This window comes from Sinocyclocheilus grahami, unplaced genomic scaffold (genome assembly GCF_001515645.1).
Source record: "Sinocyclocheilus grahami isolate Dianchi unplaced genomic scaffold, SAMN03320097.WGS_v1.1 scaffold288.1, whole genome shotgun sequence".
Taxonomy (NCBI): domain Eukaryota; kingdom Metazoa; phylum Chordata; class Actinopteri; order Cypriniformes; family Cyprinidae; genus Sinocyclocheilus; species Sinocyclocheilus grahami.
The window spans coordinates 1,585,683-1,603,933 of NW_015505467.1; the positions used below are offsets into that span (position 1 = coordinate 1,585,683).

General features: G+C 37.1%; 1 protein-coding gene across 1 annotated transcript in view; it reads left to right on the forward strand.

Annotated features, from left to right (window-relative positions):
- LOC107600653 (lipopolysaccharide-responsive and beige-like anchor protein) overlaps positions 1–18,251 on the forward strand; it is a 312,032-nt gene that overhangs the window by 103,504 nt on the left and 190,277 nt on the right. The window contains exons 26-30 of the mRNA XM_016292600.1: positions 3,942–4,063; positions 4,622–4,729; positions 5,661–5,802; positions 5,934–6,270; positions 14,784–14,959. Coding sequence (XP_016148086.1) covers positions 3,942–4,063; positions 4,622–4,729; positions 5,661–5,802; positions 5,934–6,270; positions 14,784–14,959 — 885 coding nt within the window. The remainder of the gene's footprint in view (positions 1–3,941; positions 4,064–4,621; positions 4,730–5,660; positions 5,803–5,933; positions 6,271–14,783; positions 14,960–18,251) is intronic.

Genomic DNA, 18,251 nt, shown 5'->3' on the forward strand with positions numbered 1-18,251 from the left:
TGTTTCATTCCTCCATGATTTTTAAATAATGTCCTGCTCTTAATATTTTTTTCTCAACCTGTTTCTCTCAGTCACGGCCCCTCACTACTTAATGGGGAATCAACTTGCAATTGATTTTAATTGAGTTTGATGTTAGCATATGGATGAGCTAAAAGTCTGACGCTCTGAAGCGTGGAGCAGAGTCCTTTTTTGCTCATTGATTTCTCTCTATTGGCTCATTTGGTAGAGGTAATAACTGCCTTTCCATTCTACCCCCCCCCCCCACCCTCTGTATTGTGTGCGCTCTCTAATAGTGTTATTATAAGCTCTCCACACTGTAGTGGTCTAAAATGAGAACCGTCATCAGGCCATTGACTGTAATGGCTGTATTGTAGCCTGAGGCACCTCCTTCTTTATGTGTCTATGTATCACAAACTGTACTGCAGCGTTATAGACCATATAACAGAAATCCAGCCGTTCAGATTGGTTACATTATTCATTTCTCTTTGAGTGTGCACACACACACACACACACACTCTACATGACCCTCCCTGAAGCTATCTAGACATCATAAAACTCCCTCTCCTCTAAATATAACACTTTTCCACTCTACTACCCCTCCGCTTTGCCACATCGGCTCTCTCGCCTATGTAACACTGAACAAAATGGCCGGCGTGTTAAATCGACTCGACAGTGTGCAGCAAGGGCAGGGCGGACCTTCCTGATTGGTGGAGTGAGAGTGAAACCGAAGCCTGTTTTTAGGAGGGCTGAAAGTATAAAATGAATATTTGATGAGGTCTGCCAGTGTGTAATCTGATTTGAGATCTGTAACAAGGTTTAGCCCGCTATCTCTCCGTCTATAGCTCTCTTTCTGTCTTTTGCTCGCTCTTTCGCTCAAATGACTAGAACGCCTAATGGAAAAAGCTGGTCGGTTCCTGCGCTGGTATAATACCTTTAATCTAAGCGTTTTGAAGTTTACATTTGTCAGTTGTCAAGGTATGAGAGGATAGAGGGTTGAATAGAGACATGCACATGCACATGCAGTCACGCACACACATTATTCTGCAATTCAAACTCATGTGCAGTACATTAAAATGAACACACACACACATGCACCATTCTAATCTTACATATAGCATGCAATACATCAAATTAAATGCAGTAAGAGAATTTTCCTGCACCATGGTGGTGGGAACCTGGCCAAAATGATTAAACACAGAATAAGCAATGTCATCTGTTTTCCAAACCTCATACAGTTTAATGTGTTTTCCTTTTCTATACTCTATACGACTGTTATGTCTTGGAGATGAATTACCTTGCAGCGTGTTTCTGTAATGTTATTCATTTGTTAATTCACATCAAATTATTTTAAACTTACGTGTTTATTTTTAGTGGTGTAGGGATGTATGATATATTGGAACTATTTTAGTTAGCGGCCAGTATTAGAGATTTTTTAATTTATCTGTATAAGTAGATATTACTTCTATACTGGTTGATATTTAATTCTGCATGCTCACTACCACTGTTTTTATATATGGATTACCGTTGCCATCATCTAACACTTAATTAAATTTAATCTTTAAAAACGGTTATAATTTAATAAGACTTAAATTATGTTTAGCCAATCGAAAATTAATATCCGTTAATTAATTAATTAATTAATTAATTAACTTATTTCTTTTATATTTTAGTGTATTACTTCTGGTCCATTTAGACAAAGTAGTATAATTAGAATTGATTATCATTTGATGACATGAAAATAATTATCGTACAGTGAAACATCACTTTTACGATAATACCTATTTATCTACGTTTAACTTATTTATTTTTTGAAGGCAGTCTCTTATTCTCACCAATACTGCATGTATTTAATGAAAAAAATACAGTAAAAGCAACTATATTTTCAAATATTATTAAAATGTAAAATAATTTTTTCTATTTTAATTAGGGGTGCAACGGATCGTAGATGATCTGTGATCCATATGGATCAGGCTGCACGGTTCGGCACGCATGTGATTTGTGGATTAACTGTTTAACCATCATAGAGTTAAAGTATATAATTTGTACGTTTTGTCTTGCCAGTTTACACATTCAAGCAATTTTAACTTGCGTGCTGTTTTCTGTGCGCTCAGCCGCTGCCGCGCACACGCGGAGTGAGAGAGACACTGCGTGAACAGCGAATTGATTCCTCTTTCACATACACACAAAGTTATGTTAAAATACCCGTTTTGGCAAGTATTCTAGTAAACACAGTCGGTTATTTAGTGAACGAAAACAGCTGAGAAAAAAAACTGGATGTGTGTCAGTATTAGGTCCGTGCATTTGGTCTTAAAGGAACACTCCACTATTTTTGAAAATAGGCTAATTTTCCAACTTTCCTAGAGTTAAACAGTTTTACCGTTTTTGAATCCATTCAGTATAGTTTCACTAGGAACTATATACTCTCTTTCCGGCGTAATAATCAAGGAACTTTGCTGCCGTACCATGGGTGCAGCAGGCGCGATGATATTACGCAGCGCCTGAAAATAGGCTTATTGGAAGTTACCTAGCTGGGGACTGCTGCACCCATGGTACGGCAGCAAAGTTCCTTGATTATTACGCCGGAAAGAGAGTATATAGTTCCTAGTGAAACTATACTGAATGGATTCAAAAACGGTAAAACTGTTTAACTCTAGGAAAGTTGGAAAATTAGCCTATTCCCGGAGATCGGCTGAATGGATTTGAAAACGGTAAAACTCAATTGTTTAACTCTAGAGGAGTTGGAAAATGAGCCTATTTTCAAAAATAGTAGAGTGTTCCTTTAAAGAGACAGCAGCCAATAAATACCTGTTTCTGTCTGCTAATCAAATAACACCACAGCTCTAACAAATATGAATCTGTATTTAACTTGTGCAGCACTATTGTGTTATTTTACACTTAATTATTACATTTCTGCACCTGAATGGTACTGTTACTGACTTTATTTGTAACTGTGTTTTGTTGTATTCATCTATGCTTGTAATTTGTGTAATTGTTCTTTTTTTATTACTAACTTTATTAGTTAAGATAGTAGTTTTTGCCGTGGTATTGAAGTACTTAAAGTAAGCTTTCACAATTTTTCATTAGTTTTGCTGGTCTGAAAAATGATCCGATCCGTGACTCAAAATCCGTAATATGATCCGATCCGTGAGTTTTGTGATCCGTTGCACCACTAATTTTAATGTATTTTAAAATTACAGGAATTTATTTCTGTGATGGCAAATCTAAAATTTCAACAGCCATTACTCCATTCTTCAGTGTCACATGATCTTTGAAAATCATTCAGATATGCTCATTATTATTAATGTTGAAAACAACTTAATATTTTGGTGGAAACTGCAATACATTTTTTCCGTCAATGTAAAAATCTTTACTGTCACTTTTGATCAAATTATGCATTCTTGCTGAATAAAAACATGAATAAAAAAAACATACTAACCCAAACTTTTAAACAGTAGTGTAAGTGTTGAACTTTATCATCCCACAACATTTGTGCTGCATACATGCATGATACCTAAAATCATGCTGCTTTTTGAGGAGAGATGTGCTATTACTTTTCTAAGTGACTAGATTTACGATGATCTGCCAGGTGGACATTAAAACATCTCTTAGACTTACACACTGAGGAGTTTAGAATATCACAGAATCTTTTTGAACATTTACAACATCTTAGAAATGCCCATATTCTTTAAAAAATAAAGTAATTTTATGATGTCTACTTGTGGCTTTAGTTTTCACTACGTTCACTCATAAGATGGTATTTTAAGCCCTTTTTCATTGTCATGCAACGACCTTCTCATATGTCATGTTTCCTTTAGTCTGTATATCTTTTCATTCTTGTACCCTTTCATCTCTATGATGTTGTCTTTTTCTCTGCATTTCTACCTCTCAGTTGCACTCTCTCTCTGTCTGTCATTCCCTCACACACTCTCTCTCCCCCTCAGTGTGCGCGATGGCTGTGAGAAACTGTCTGGAATGTCAGCAGCACACCCTGGGTAAGTCTGGTGCAGAGAGCAGCCGTGGACAGCAAAACCTTCTGGGAGCCGCCAAGTTTATACCAGCACAGGCAAGTTCAACTTAATGCCAAGGATACCTCCCTCTCTCTCTCTCTCTCTCTCTCTCTCTCTCTCTCTCTCTCTCTCTCTCTCGCCTACATAGAAATACCTTAAATATATTTTATACCAGCACAGGCAAGTTCAACTTAATGCCAAGGATACCTCCCTCTCTCTCTCTCTCTCTCTCTCTCTCTCTCTCTCTCTAGTGTCCAGATGGTAATACCTTAAACAGATTCCTCAAATAGAATCCTTTTGGTCAATGGCCCAAGGTTTGATTCTTACAGTTCCAGTAAAAAAATAAAACCCTTTTCTTCCTTAATGTGTTGTGTAACTTACACTCCATACTCACAGCTCATCTATTATTAAGAATCTTAGCAAAACTGATGCATTAATGCCTCTGTGCCTCAGTGCTGTCTACATGTGGAACAACAAACAGAAGACTCCCTAGTTTTTACAAAATCCAACTGAAATCAAATGTTGGAGCAGTGGGAAAAAGTTTTTGAAAACAGCTGTCTATGCTGAGCTGACTTTGTGATTGAGACTGTGTGAACTGTGTTTGTGTGTTTCAGAGTCCTGTGGACATTGTGACAGGAGGGATGTCTCCTATCAGAGATTTAGACCGGCTTCTGCAGGACATGGACATCAGTCGTCTCCGTGCTGTAGTGTTCAGAGATATAGTGAGTTTTTTCACTCAGTACTCATATTCAACTACTGCATCTCTGATCTGCCACTCATTTAGCTAATGTTTTGTAGTGCAGTGAAAAAAACGGTATGTGAAACTCAGGGAGTACTAGGAGATTTAAATTTTGCTTTGTTAAAAGCATAAAACGGGTCACACTTTATTTTAAGGTCCAATTCTCACTATTAACAAACCATTAACTACGACTTTTGCCTTAATAAACTCCTAATTTGCTGCTTATTAGTAGTTAGTAAGGTAGTTGTTAAGTTTAGGTATTGGGTAGGATTAGGGATGTAGAATATGGTCATGCAGAATATGTGCTTTGTAAGTACTAATAAACAGCCAATATGTTAATAGTAGGCATGCTAATAAACTAGTTAATGAGAATTGGTGCCTATACTAAAGTGTTATCAAAAAACCTATAGATTAAAAATGTTATCGCATGATTTCTCTAGTTCTCCAGAAAGAAAAAACAAGCGTAACAAGTCACTTGTAGCAGAATACATTTTTATTTTTTTTAAAGTGACTGGCCGAAGGATTTCCTGCATTGGTTTGGTTTGATTTATATTTTTTATTTTTTATTTTGTTTTACAGCCATTACTCCAGTCTTAAGTGTCATATAAACCTTCAGAACCCATTCTAATATGTTAATTTGGTGCTCAGGAAACATTACTTATTATTACTAATGTTGAAAATCTTTGTGTTAAAAACAAAAGCATTTGTTTGAAATCATTTTTATATCAATGTAAAGATCTGTACTGTTATTTTTGATCAGTTTATGCATTGTTGCTGAATTAAAAAATATTAATTTCTTTCTTTCAAAAAATAAAATAGCAATCGTATTGAGCCCAAACTTTTGAACAGTGGTGTGGCAAATTTTTACAATACTCTAACGTTTGCAAATTGTTTTGTTGTGTGCTGTGCTTTAGGAGGACAGTAAACAGGCTCAGTTCCTGGCCCTGGCAGTGGTCTACTTCATCTCTGTACTCATGGTATCTAAATATCGAGACATCCTTGAGCCAGACAATGACAAAAGACATCCCCAGCGCTCACAGTCTGTCAGGAGCACAGGTGACCACCTGAACACACACATATCACTGCTGCAAGATTGAACCCAAGGAGAACCTACAGAACAAATACTCATGCATTCAGTGTTTTAAGGAGTGGACTGAATGTGTATGTTTTTTTTGTTTTTTTTGCAGAGAGTGTTCAGTCTGATCTTGAGAATGGTTTGTCTCCCCATCGCCGGTACTCTAGTATTGAGGATGGGAAGACCTCAGTCATCACCGAGGCACAGACCGGCCCAGATGCTGTATCCGAAGCCCTGTATACTTTGTCCTCTGAAGTAAGGAGAGGTCAAGATGTCACTGATATTAACAACAAAGGAAAAAATGTTAATGTCAAGGATATTTTGAGAAGTCTCGTTAGTGCACCCTCTGATGACATCATAGTGGACCCTAGCCTCATACCGCCTGGGTTTCTGAGTGCAGTGGGCGATGCTTCCCGTGACCAGTCCGTCCAGTTCCACTCTTTTGACAGGTGAGTGGACAATCGGAATTTATAGTTCACTGGCCAATCCGTGCACACAGATCTTAGCGCTTTGCTAGAAAGGCATTTTTTTTTTTTACAACTATTGTTCTCTCTTCAAAAATTTTATTCTGACTTCATGTAAAAACAAAACAAAACAAAAAACCGTTTTCTCTTAGGGTGCTTTCACACCTGTAGATCGATTGCTTTGTTCCGAAACAGGGATTCAAATTATTACAATGTTGCTTTTTAATCTTGGTGCGGTTCGCTTTCAAATGGTAAACTTTCTAAACGGACCAAATTTGTTAATACAAGTCACGCGTGAGTAAACTGTTGTCTCATTGGTCAAAGTTCCACAGTTTATTTTCCGGGATTCCACTTAGCTGTCACAGCTGTCATCCGTCATCCGTCTTTTTTTTGTAGCTGTCCTTATATTAATTTATCATTTTGAGCAGGAGTCCAGGATTCATCGGGAAAACATTTTTAAAATGCACCTACTAGGAAGAAGAGCAATAAGATAGCATTATAAAATGAAAAAGTGCGCTTTTTTATTTTGAATGGCGAAGACGTGCTCACCCACAGACATTCACTGGTTCATTTTGAAGTATTAGCAAAACAACAAAGCTAATGGTTTTCACGGAACTTACGTAATTACCCACCATCATAAATTGTGATATAGCCTGGTTCGTTGGTCTGTTAGATCGGATTGCTTTCTCACTACAACCCAACCGCTCCAGAGTTAATTTTCAATCGAGCCGAGACCACCTCGTTCAGGCGATCTTGGACCGATTGTTTTGGCGCGGATCGAGGCGCGATGGCCATGTTCACATATGCCCAAACGAACCGTGCTAAGGGGGGAAACGCGCCAGGTTCTGAAACAACAGGCCAGGTGTGAAAGCACCATTAGATTGTGCTATGGCAGCGGTTTGTGTATGTTTTATGATGGACACCCCCGCAGTGCACCTGACTTCTACTTTGGAAGTGTGCCATTCAACACACAAACAAACAAACAGCCTTACAAAAGCAGAGCCCATCAAAACGGGCCTCAGGAGACGCATACACATCCACTTGTCCATTCCTCCACCAGTGGATTTGTGTCTGTGTTTGGGGGTTTGTGTGTGTGTGTAAGGGCAGATGGTTATTGTAAAGGAAAAAAATAACACCAGTTCAGTTGTACCGCTGTTTGTTTTACATCTAACAATAGAGCTCAACACTAAAAAGGTTCACATTTCTGCTTGCCCTGCCAAAATTTTCACTGGCTTTCTAAAAAACAAAACAAAACAAAGAAGACATGTTTTTGACCCATGTAACCATGTTACTTTGATGAATAGAAAGTTCAAAATAACTGGATTTATTTAGAATATAAATATTTTATAACATTGTAGCTTTACTGTCACTTTTGATCAATTTAATTAATTCTTGCTGTAAGTATGAATATAAGTATTAATTTAAAAATAAAATCTTACTAACCCCAATCATTTGAATGGATGTTGTGTACATAAGTGGCAGATGTCAGATTTCATGTGCACCAGTTATAAACTTTTGTGTCTTTTGGGATGTTTTTTTTTATTCTTTTGCATTGCTGTCTGTTTAAAGAGTGTAGTGTAACTGTTGCTCCACGGGGATCGCTGGGTGTGTTGGGGAAACAAGATCCATTGCTATGTGTTGGCAAATGTCTGCACTGTCTGGTTTTTATTTGCTGCATTGTCTGTGCATAAGTCTGACATAACCATAGAGGGTTTATTACAAAAAAGAGAAAGAAAGAGAAAAGAAAAAATATGATTTTATGTTGGAAATAGAAAGCAGTATGTCATACCATCTTCTTTCTGTTTACCTTTTGCTCTCTCACATCTCTTCTCCTTTCTATGTCTTCTGGGCATCTGTGAGACATCCCTCGGATCTGGCCTTGTGTTTTATCTGAGGAATGCTCTGTCAGGTATCACCACGCTGCTGGTATCAGGACAGGGATTATGCTGGCTCCTGCAAAGGATGAGCTCAAAGCTCCCAGCAGTCACTGCAACTTTCTTCTGCTGCCACCACTAAGAAATAAAGACATTCTTAGAGAGAACTTGGTCCTTCATCAGGTCTTCAGTCAAACCAAGCTTCTCTTGTGGCCTGTTCATACCAACACAAATATTTGGTACAAAAATTTGGTCAGTTTTTCACATACAATTTGTCTTTTCAGACAAGAGGTCTTCTCGAGTCCTAAAATCTGTACCCGACCCGAATCATTCTTACCCAAACCTGCATGCATAAATTAATTTTTTTAAAGAAAAACCTGATAAAAATTAAATCAATAATAAATCATGGATTCACTTGTGTTGTCTGCAGTGCTATTTACCTCATCTCTGGCGAAGGGCTTCTGCACACAGAAAAGAAAAGCCCTGCATGAACATGCAGCGTAATGAGGGGAGGGGCTTTTTCTGATGGATCTCTTATCTTTAAGATGGATTTTTGTGTGCGAGGTTACAAACGTTTGGGTAACACTTTATTGTAAGGATCGATTCTCTCTCTATTAACTAGTTGCTTATTAGCATGTATATTACTAGCATACTGGCTTTTTATTAGTACTTCTAAAGGACATATTAATGCCTTTTTCTGCATGACTGTATTTTAGATCCCTTAATCCTACCCCATACCTTAACTTAACTACTACCTTACTAACTATTAATAAGCAGCAAATTAAGAGTTTAATCAGGAAAAACTCTTAGTTAATGGTGAATATGTGTTCCCTATTCTAAAGTGTTACCAATGTTTGTTCTTATTCTACATGCTTTTCTCAAAAATGCATTTAACATGAAATGCATTTTTGCATTAAAATTAAATGCATTTAACAAGGATGTGCTGAAATGTTAATCATTCATCACTCAGTTAAGATCACTGTGACCTGATTAAATCCTGTAATTTTTGTCGTAATGTTATTTATCTGACCATAAGATGTTTAAAGTTTATTTTTATAAATATTCAAGGTAATTATAAATATTATAAAAAAAACAATTTCATTAGCTTTTCTTCAGGAATGTTCACCAATCAAGCAGTGCTTTGTAAACTAATTGCTTACGTCACAATGTTTGAAATATTTATTTTTTAAACCATGAAGGCGAGCCAATGGATATCATATAAGCAACGTGCAAACTTTGCAAGAGTTATGCTGGTGAACATCTTAATTTCAGTCAATTCACTATGCAGAAAGTGAAAGTAAAAAGGGAATGATGCAGCTTTCTGCGTCTGACGCCACATATTCTCTCAGAGACGACGAGAGACGAATCTACTTCAACATAGGCTAAAAACGGTATATAGCTAACTGTTTTATTTTATTCCCTTAATATTTCGCTTGTGGCCCATACACAGTGAAAAAAACTGAGAAGAAAGGTATTTCGTGTTAAACAGGTTGTTTTTGAAAGTCGGTGCTTGAAATAGGCTAAAGGTTTTTATTTCATTGATTTTTATTGATGACTGCAGTGTTAATATTTTAATTAGGCTTATAGGCCTATAATTCTTTGTTTAATAGACCTGTTTTAAAATACCTTTTTTAAAACATTTTAATTGAGGAGTAAATAGCCTAATCATTTGTTATTCTCACAGTGCGCAGTGCAAATTAATTGTAATTTTAATTTAATAATAAAAGTAACTTCATAATAATAATAAACCTAATAAAAATAAGAATGTAACAGGCTACATCAATTGGAAATGCTAAATCCTCTTAATATTGCCAATAATTGATGTTTTTGACAATATCTCTGGCTATCGTCGACAAGATCATCGTCTTTCGACATACCCCAGCAAGGGGAGGTTATCGCTGGGCAGACAGCATGTTGCCTGTTACATCGTTTGGGCTGCCTTGTTGAGCGCAGTGGCACTGAGAACATTATATTTCACTCACTTTAAGCTCTTTTATTTTCCAAATGTAATAGGATTAGTCCATGAATCGTTCGGTTTGTAATGCGTACCGAACGGTTCAATATGAATACGTGTATCGTTACACCCCTAGAACGTACCTGTGTGTTTTATGTGCTACAACTTGCTGCTCCTCATTTTTAATCAACTTCAAAATTTGCGTCTAATTTTTTTTTCTTATTTTTTGTTCCTGCGAAGAAAAATAAAAATGTAAAAGTATTTACATTTAATTTTGAATAATTTTATATATTTTTTAAATAATTTCTTTACATAATATGAGGTCATTAAAGTTGTGTGCATAATAAAACAATAATCAAAATTCTGCTTAAAGTAGTTTTAAATAAAGTATAACGTCAACTAGAACATACAAAGTTCCCAAAAGTATTTCATGTCAACTACCAATTTCCCAGAGCGTGAAGGAAAGTCTTATCTCCTCTCGGGATCCCCGGCAGAGAGGTGCCGAGTTATCTGGATGACTCCAGCTCTGAGTCTGGTGTTTTCCAAGTCCTCTTACTCACTCTCTCTCTTCAACACACATTCACATGTCCTGTCCTCCATCTTTCTCACTGGCATTTTGAGTCCCGTTTATGTCTCATTTTGATTTGACTATTTCAAGTTGTTTTCCACCGCACACTAATGAATTACCAACCGAATATTTCAAACCCGGAGTGATGAATACTCCCACAGTTCTGTCTGCGGAAGTCTGATCGGTGTTGCTGCATTTTTCTCTGAAATTACACTCTGTGCCAGTATGCATGCATGCTTGCTAAATAGAGTGTGTGTTGGAACACCCAGGGTGGTATGATTGAATCCCAGGGGATTTACGAGTGTTATATATGAAAAAAAAACAGGGTCTCCTAGATAAAGTGGGCCTGGGGTCAAGGGTAAAACAGACATTCAATTTATTTACTATCAACAACACCCTGATTTCACCATAAGTCTTTCTTACCCCACTATTGTTTTGACATGAAGTCTGCAAATATTTGCTGATAGGATCCAGAGACCAGTGAATAGTGTCATAATGATTTGTCGGACAAAATTTGATGTACTGTACACAGGGTTAGGATATCACAGAGATAACAAAATTACTGATGTTCTTTACAACAGGTTCTTGGATTTTGTCAACTGTGAAAATGAGATGATTTATTTATGGATGAATGAATTGTCTGTTTTTATCCTTGACATGAAACTGATATTTCTGGTATCATCGTTGTACCATAACCTCCAAACGTGACACCAAGGAGTACATTTTTTAATTTCTTTAAATTTAAATAACAAAACAGCACTGTATAAAACTTACCACCATTAGGACTAATTTAAAGCAGCGTTTCTTTGTGAAGAAACTAATTGTTCAGCCCTCGTTAAACATCAGTTGAAAATGTCGATCCACGTCCAGTAAGATCAGTTTCTCACACACATTTCCTTGAACCCAATCTCACATTCATTTGTGCAGATTACGGGAAACATGCTGTTTACATGTCGTCTCCGGGAGTGTTGGTTAAAACTGCTAAATAATTCAGCGTCTGGAATCCAAACTCCACGGATGCTGGTCAGCGCTGGCCTCTCGTCTGGTGGTATACACCTGGCAGCTCTGATTAATTGACAGCGGTAGTGAGTTGGGGCTAAGTGTGGCTAATGGTGTGCTGAATAATTTAAAACCTGCGCCTTTGAGCAGATGGATGCTGCAGCCGCACACCCCCACCATCCCACCACCGGTCAGCGCTAAACATGCACTTGAGAGAGAACAGAACTGCGCTCTAATAGAGTTTTTGGAACGGTGGACTGTTGAACAGCAAATGCTGATGTCATGAGCGTGATACTGCGAACCTTCCAGTTTATAAATTCCTTTGGTTTTCTTGGACTGGCTATTTTCAAGTTAAGGAGACATCAGATGTTTAGAAATGGTGTGAGAACACTCTCGTTCTCGTGCCTTAGCTCCTAGGCAACTTCCAGCGGGACGTTTGAAGCGGTCTGTCCTAGACGGCTCTTATCTGACGCTGGCGTGCCTCCTCAGTCTGTAGCGTCTCTGTGGATGTGTTCTGGAGAGGAACTGGTGACTGCGTAGCATTACCCCCTCTGTCAGCACTGATAAACTCAACACTAGCCATTGTGAAAGGCCAGAGCTCTGTCATGGCTTTCAACTGATATGAACCATTTCCATTTTTACCTCTAGACAATGTAGAATGCAGCAGAGACCCGTGATATCATTATGAAAGCTTTTATGTGTTCTTTATCTTGTAATATTTTACCATTTGTGATTTTGAAAGGGTTACCATGGTTACTTTGTGTTTAATATGTTTCTTCCCTGGTTAATTTCAACTTGCAATCCATTCTTTAATGTTACTTTATATATTTTTTTACAACGTAATGGAGGTACAGTATTCAAAATTAGGACACACCTACCCATTTTTTATTATAAATTTTTTTTAATTATTGTGAATCATTATAATGGTGTTATAACACAAATTAACATATGACAAACAAATCAAAACTATTTATATTTTAGCCTAGAGAAACTTTGTTAACCAGCTTCACGAGGAGGAATCATCGGATGCGTATCTAAAAGTCCTTAGGGCAGGGGTGCCCAAACTCAATCCTGCAGAGTTTAGCTCCAACTTGCATCAACACACCTGCTGGTAAGTTTCTAGTATGCATATAAGAGCTTGATTAGCTGGTTCAGGTGTGTTTAATTGGGGTTGGAGCTAAACTCTGCAGGACACCGGCCCTCCAGGACCGAGTTTGGGCACCCCTGCTTTAGGGCTTTCTCCTGTAGTGTGCTCTCATTAGTTCACTATTACATTCTTGTTACTTTCAAGTATGTTGTTTGAATGTATGTGTGTGTATTCTGGTTTATATGGTTTATGTCTATAATGACATGGGTACTACAATGTAAACATGGTTTATGAGGACACTTCCTGTTTCTCCATAAATGGCTTAGAAAACATACTAAACAGTGTTTTTTTAAGTCAAAAATGGACTTAGTTTTTTTTTCGAAATCTTAACCGTCCAGTTGGTAATTGGCAGGATGAGGAGCATGATGTAGTTCCTGAGCCATCTGTAGGTGTAATTTGGACCCAAATAGAAATAGAAATGTAATTTATAATTAATAATTAATTAATTATCAAATTATAAATTAAATTAAATAGAAATGTCCATGGCTAAGACTGTGGATGAAACTTCTCGCTTATGCAGTTCAGGGCGAAAAAACAATTTCCAAGAGCTAATTCCATAGCTTGTCTTTGCTCGTTTGAAAAGCATGGTAAAGCAACTATAAAAAATAAACTTTAAACTTTTGACTTGATTGTTTTTGTTATTATTATATTGCACATACTGTGAAAACATGACAGTTCAAAATAAAAACCAAAATAAATTATTAAAAAAATTCAAAACAACAAAATCATTCCCAGCACCGAAATATCTTATTGGAAACTCTAGGCCATACAAGTCTATTTTAGTGTTCGGAGTCTTCTAATGCCAGACCAACAATAGGAACAGACCAAAGTTTATGTCATAATTCACTGAAAATCTACCCCTCCATCGCAGCTCTCAAATACTGTTCATCACGTTTATTTGCAACTCAAGCAAGAGCCAATGAAGGCATCAGACCTTTTTATTTTTATTTTTTTTAATCTGAATGCGAGCTATTCCTTTTGTAGTCTTTTGATGATGAGGTTTTTTTTGTGCCTACGTTTACTAGTTCTTTTTTGACATTTTAGGGTTTGATAACTGTGATAATTATAAACAGCCCTTGTAAAAATGCATTAAGAACCACCAAAATATTTTTCATTTTAATTCCCACAGAAAAGAAAAGTATATGAAAAACAGCATGAGTGAATGTGACTGAATATTTATATTTGTCTACTAAACTAATTTAAGCATAAATCGCCAGATTGTACAGTTTTTGATATCACGAGGAACACACATGTCCAGACTGTTGCCTAGTACTGTAAACAGAGCACAACCCTCAGAATGAACTAAGAGTTTGAAGACATTTTCAGTCCTTCAATCTTTACCTAATCGCAAAACAGCTTGTTTATCAGATAATCACAAAGCCTGACACTGCAAAGGGACACACAGTAGCTTCTAGACCATAACACACCGCCAAATTTAATCAATCACGAATTTAGAGCTCTGAGTGACAGGAGCTGGGAGGCCATTGATTGGTCAAAAGATAGATGCTGCCATTATGGAATATTCTGTGTCAGGGAAACGGGGCTCTAATTACACTAACACGGTAAATGGGCTTCTTGTGTTGTGTGAGCTGGGCGGCTTTTTATGCTAAATCACATTATGTGCAGCATATTTAGCCTACATCATCAGTCTGATCGTTATAGGGCTGACGATAGAACAAGAGCTAATGGTTTTTTGACAGAGTGCTTGATTCTCTAGCTCTGTGTATTTATCAGAACATCAGAGTGCTTTCTGCATTGCGTGATAAAAAAGACAACAGCTCAAAATATAATGCAAGCATAAAATTCTTTAATTCAATTCAACGCACCAAAAAAGGAAAAAGGTTTTTATTTTGTAATAATAATAATGTACTACAACAGTATAAATTCTGGCCATCCTCAAAATCCTTCCGTTATATTGATTAACTATCGCCTTCTTGGTCATTCATTCTTTTACAGGAGTGTTGTTGTGGCCCCCAAGAGAATGGGTGGGGCTCCCTCACCAGGAATGAGTACAGTCTCCGCAGCTGCATCCGTCCCATCAGCCACTGCTGCATCCTCAGGTGGAACTCCAGTCAACAGTGTGTCAGTGGTGTCCGCAGGAGAAACTGTTGAGAGCACAGAGTCTGCCCCAGGTGAGTGTCTTCATGAAAGAGCATGTCAATAACTAGTACAGAGTACTAAAGTTTCATATTTCCGTCCTAGTATAGCCGATTAACGTGAATCAAAATTTCATCCTGTGTTGTCCTTTACATTACTGTATATTACACATAATTTATGTTTGTTATAAATACTCTATAAATGAAATAAAAATAAAAATATTTACAACTGTTCAAAAGTGTTTTTTTAGTAAGTCTCACCAAGGCTGCATTTATTTGATCAAAAATACAGTAAAAACAATAATATTGTAAAATATTATTACAATTGAAAAATTAAAATGTCATATATTCTTGTGATTGCAAGCTGAATTTTCAGCAGCTATTACTTTAGTTATCAGTGTCAAGAATGCTCAAGAAATATTTCTTATTGTTATGTTCAAAACATTTGTGCTGCTTAATATTTTTAGTAATTATTTTGTGGTAACTGATATATTTGTCATGTATACAAAGAAAGAATGGCATTTATTTTAAATAAATATCTTTTGCAACATTATAAATGTCTTTACTGTCACATTTGATCAGTTTAATGCATCCTTGCTGAATAAAGGTATTCATTTCTTTTAAAAAAAGGCGATTGAATGGATGACTCATCGATTAATGTTATTGATATCAATCTAACCTTACTATGTGTGTGTGTGTGTGTGTGTGTGTGTACAGGTATGGCTATAGTTTTGAGGCCCAAGTTTTTGAAAATGCCTTTATAGATATGGTGGAATATGTCAAAAACCTAATGACATCTGAAGTGGTCTTCACAATTTGAAATCCTCATACATCAGCCAAATCATGTTTTTCAGTAGATCTAATCATATCAACAACTATTTGTGAAGATTAGGGGTTGGATTTGAATTGTAGCCAACATCATCTCTATCTAAAAATCATTGCGTCTATGAGATGTTCATTTATTTTGAAACCAACATGTGCGTGCACACATGATCCTTTGTGCATGAAGGGATTGTTTTTTGTTCCCTTTAGCTTTTCTTGTCTTTGAAGTAGTGTACTCATGGGTCTATATCTCATGCTTGTAGTTTTAAGCTTGTCTGTATTTTTATGGTACTCTTGTGTATGTGTGTGTGTGCACACAAGGAGAGGGGCAGGTCCCAGCTGAATAGAGATAAGCTAATTTTCGCCGAGCTGTTTGAAGTGGCTACTTCATCAGCGAGTGAGAGACTCTCCGCAGACGCACATGTTGGTGCTTAAAGAGCCGCTGTCCCCACAGCCAGGAACATTCCATACTGCTGCAAGAGTTATCCGTGCCCCGAGACCCCACGTGTGCTTGTGTAGAGATATTAGTGTATGCAGATTTATAGTGGTGTGATATTTTGTGAGAGAGAGCATGATCGTGCCAAGACCTTCACTAGCCCAAAATGCGTCACTTTCAGGGGCAAGATGAAATTTATTGGCATATAATTATTCGAACACTAATCACAGCCACACACAGGGCTAATGAATTTATGGGCTGTTTTATCAGGGGGAGTGTAAGAGCTGCTCTAATGCTTATTTTACATGAATTCTAACGAGAGCAGAGCTATCATTCAGCTAAAACTCCTTTCACATGGTGTGAGGGCTTCGACATAGATCTTCACTCTTCTCCCTTATATAAAAAAGTGTTGTAGATAGCAGCAGGAAAAGGTTATTTTACTAGGTTGTTAGAAGGGCTAGGCAATATGAATATTGTCAAAGCAAAATTGTGAATATTGTGTTTCATTTTAATGCACTTTATTTGGCGTTAATTGTCATAAGACACATTTAACGATCTTTTCTCGCCTAGTGAGAAAGACAATGATTACACATATGTGCTTAAAGCAGCACTATGTAACTTTTTCTGTGTTCAAAATTTGCAAAATGTATATAATGAGCGATTACATCATGAATTCATCTTCCAAACCGCCTTTTTGTCTTATTCAGAATCACTGCGGTACACTTATAATAAGTACTTATATTTGGACTATTGTAGCCTGGTCGGGTCATCACCGCTGCGGAGTAACACATACCTGCGTGAATCGCCATAGACATAAACTTAGAGAAGTAGCTCCGGTTGGAATGTTCTTCCGCAGGATGTGTGCAGTTCTGTTTGTTAACTGCTAGAGCACCAAAAGTTACATAGTGCTGCTTTAAAGGTCCCATATTGTCAAAACTGAAGTTTCCTGGCTTTTTTCATGATAACTGAGGTCTAGGTGCTATGTAACTACCATATAGGTTTCAAAACAGTCAGTCCACAGTAGGGATATGCCAGTATCAATTTTTCATGTTGGGATTAATTGCTAATGCTTTTATCACGGTATGCGGTATTATCACGATATTGACATTTAGTTTAAAAAAGTGCTGTCATAATACAGTATAACATATTTAATAACTTTTTTCTTATAACAAAAATAACGGAACATTTAAATGCAATAAAGCAATACAGAAAAATGTATAAAGTTAAAAGTTTTACACAGATTAAAGTGCAAAAAGTTTTACACAGATTAAAGTGCAAAAGAACTATAAAGACCAATAGATATCACTTTACAATAAGACCTCATTAGTTAACCTTAGTTAATGCATTAACATTCACAATGAGCAATAGCTACATTTGCTACAGAAGTTATTAATCTTTGTTTATTAGTATAAGTATTTGCTATTGACTGTTCATATGTGGAGTTTTGCGCGGCGTGTGTGTGTGTGTGCGCGAGAGAGAGAGAGAGAGAGAGGTGTGTGTGCGTGCGTGCGTGCGTGCGAGAGAGAGAGAGAGAGAGCGAGAGCAGTGTGTTTGTGTGCGCGAGAGAGAGCGAGAGGTGTGTGTGTGTGTGTGCGTGCGAGAGAGAGAGAGACAGGGTCACATCACAGTGGAGTCAGCTGTCTTAACCGTGGCTTGTGTACTACAAACACATATTCATCACTGTGTCTGTCACTAGACTCTGTTCCCCTTTCAGGCTCTATCTTTACATTTATTTTGAAAGATGAAGCTTGCGATTATGTTAAGGGGTGTTAGATTTCCGACGAGTGCTTGCGGTGTTCAACCAATCACAATGCACTGGGTCAGCTGGCCAATCAGAGCAGACTGCGCTTGTCGGAAGGAGGGACTTTGTAGAAAACGAAGCGTTTGAGAGAGGCGGGGCATAGAGGACCTACAATAATGTACAGTATTTTAAAAAGAATGTGTTTTTTGAACATTAAAGCATGTCAACATATTCTGTTACACCATATACACAAAATAATGATCTTTAAAAAAGCATCATATGACCCCTTTAAATGAATTATTAGTATTAGTATTATTATTATTTCTGCA